Source organism: Trypanosoma cruzi, genomic scaffold (assembly GCF_000209065.1).
Source record: "Trypanosoma cruzi strain CL Brener 1047053516455 genomic scaffold, whole genome shotgun sequence".
NCBI classification, from domain to species: domain Eukaryota; phylum Euglenozoa; class Kinetoplastea; order Trypanosomatida; family Trypanosomatidae; genus Trypanosoma; species Trypanosoma cruzi.
In genome coordinates this window covers 27020-28646 of record NW_001849413.1, presented here as the reverse complement: position 1 = coordinate 28646, position 1627 = coordinate 27020, and the positions used below count along the sequence as shown (strand labels likewise).

The window sequence follows — 1627 nt, the reverse complement described above, 5'->3', positions numbered from 1 at the left end:
ACATTGACATCATGACCGGCCGTTGGCATCTATTTGATTCTAGTGTTGGTGGTTCGATGGACAGCGCTATCGAGTACTTTATCAAGTCCCACGTCATGTCTGGGGACACTGGCGACTGGGAGCGTTTTGAGCGGACGGTGCGGGATGTCAACCGCTATTTGAGAAAATGTGGCATGTTGACGACTGTCGATATGCGCAGTGGCCGACCGTTTTCTTCCGCCCATCAATCCCTGGCGTCGTTCTTTCCGGGCAACCTGATTCTTGGCGGCCATCTTGCAGAGGCCACTGAGAGCAACTGGCCGATCCACAGCATCTTCAAGCACTTCGGGGCGTTACCAGAGGAGTTTTCTCTGGGAAGTGGGGGTCCCCATGGCGGCTACCCGCAGCGTCCCGAGCATGCGGAATCTGTGTACATGCTTTACCGCGCGACCCATGATCCTGCGTACCTTGTGATGGGGAAGGAGCTGGCATTGGCGATCAACTTGCGCATGAGGACCCCGTATGGGTTTGCCACGCTGCGCAACGTGGATCTTCCGCACGGTGATGAACAGCACGGCGACACGATGGAGAGCTTCATGCTTGCCGAGACGCTGAAGTACCTGTATCTTCTTTTTGACGAGTGCAATGCGGTGCATGTTCAGGGGAAGCTCCGTGGCAGCATCCCGTCGTATTGCGCTGCTGTGGAGAGCGGCAGCAGTGTGGGGAGTCACGTGGGGTGGGTGTTCAACACCGAGGCGCATTTATTCCCCAACACGGCCGAGTGGTGGGGGCCAGTGTCTGCAGAGAGCGCAAGGGAAGAGGAGGAGGTCTCGGGAGACACGCTGACACAGCGCCGATTGGATGTAATTGATAGTCTTATTGATGGTCTTCATGAGTTGCAGGGCGGTGACAATGACCGTGGAGGAGGAAATACCGCCCCGCACCGATTTTACTGTGCTAATCATGCGCTGAGTGACGTTGAACGGATTTCGAAGTCCATATTCCGCTGAATTGGCAGAATGTTTGTGCATGAAATGTTGTTTTTTGCTTTTTTTTGCTTTTTTTTGCTTTTTTTTTGCTTCTTTTTTGCTTTTTTTTGCTTTTTTTTTGCTTCTTTTTTGCTTTTTTTCCCTCTTTCTTTCTTTTGTGGTGTGTGTGTGTGTTGGCGTGGTGTTGCGAATAAGTAGTGTGACTGGTTGCGCGTGTCGGGGCATGGTGTTTTTTTTCCGGAAACGACGCACTGCCTCGTCAACATGTGTGTGCTACTGCTCCTTCTTTTCTGGCTTTCTTTTTTGTGAGGGTGCGTAGATAGTGTGCAAAGTGCGTATTTATGCGTTCTGGGGGAGACGGTAAAAAGGGCCCTGGGCCCGCGGCATGCATTTTTTTGTTGGTAGCATTACCGCTGGTGACGGCCATGTGTGTGCGTGGTGGGGGGCCCGGTGGAGGTGTGGGCGAGGATGAGGGAGAGGGTGGCGGTGCGTGGCGCAGCACCGATGCCTTGCACCCCATTGAGGCCGAAATGCGGCCTTACGTGCGCGAGATGATAGGGCACGCCTTTAACTCCTACATTAAGTATGCCTTCCCGAAGGACGAGTTGCGCCCGGTGAACGGGGCAGGGAAGAACACCATGGGCGGCTACGGGTGGACG

General features: G+C 54.0%; 2 protein-coding genes across 2 annotated transcripts, besides 4 other annotated features; both read left to right on the top strand.

The window, feature by feature from the left end:
- Positions 1 to 578: a sequence feature (heterozygous, Esmeraldo-like haplotype).
- Positions 1 to 989, top strand: Tc00.1047053507799.10 (mannosyl-oligosaccharide 1,2-alpha-mannosidase IB, putative; the record flags this gene model as incomplete). The annotated part of the gene is made up of 1 exon (XM_797318.1): positions 1 to 989. A coding segment is annotated over one exon (989 nt), but the record flags the coding sequence as incomplete, so codon positions are not given.
- Positions 579 to 1627: a sequence feature (areas merged during assembly that could not be assigned to a particular haplotype. This can correspond to areas where the two haplotypes were merged or to regions with more than two copies in the genome that were merged during assembly.).
- Positions 1020 to 1125: a sequence feature (A-rich).
- Tc00.1047053507799.5 (mannosyl-oligosaccharide 1,2-alpha-mannosidase IB, putative) lies at positions 1310 to 1627 on the top strand (the record flags this gene model as incomplete). The annotated part of the gene is made up of 1 exon (XM_797319.1): positions 1310 to 1627. A coding segment is annotated over one exon (318 nt), but the record flags the coding sequence as incomplete, so codon positions are not given.
- Positions 1406 to 1457: a sequence feature (C-rich).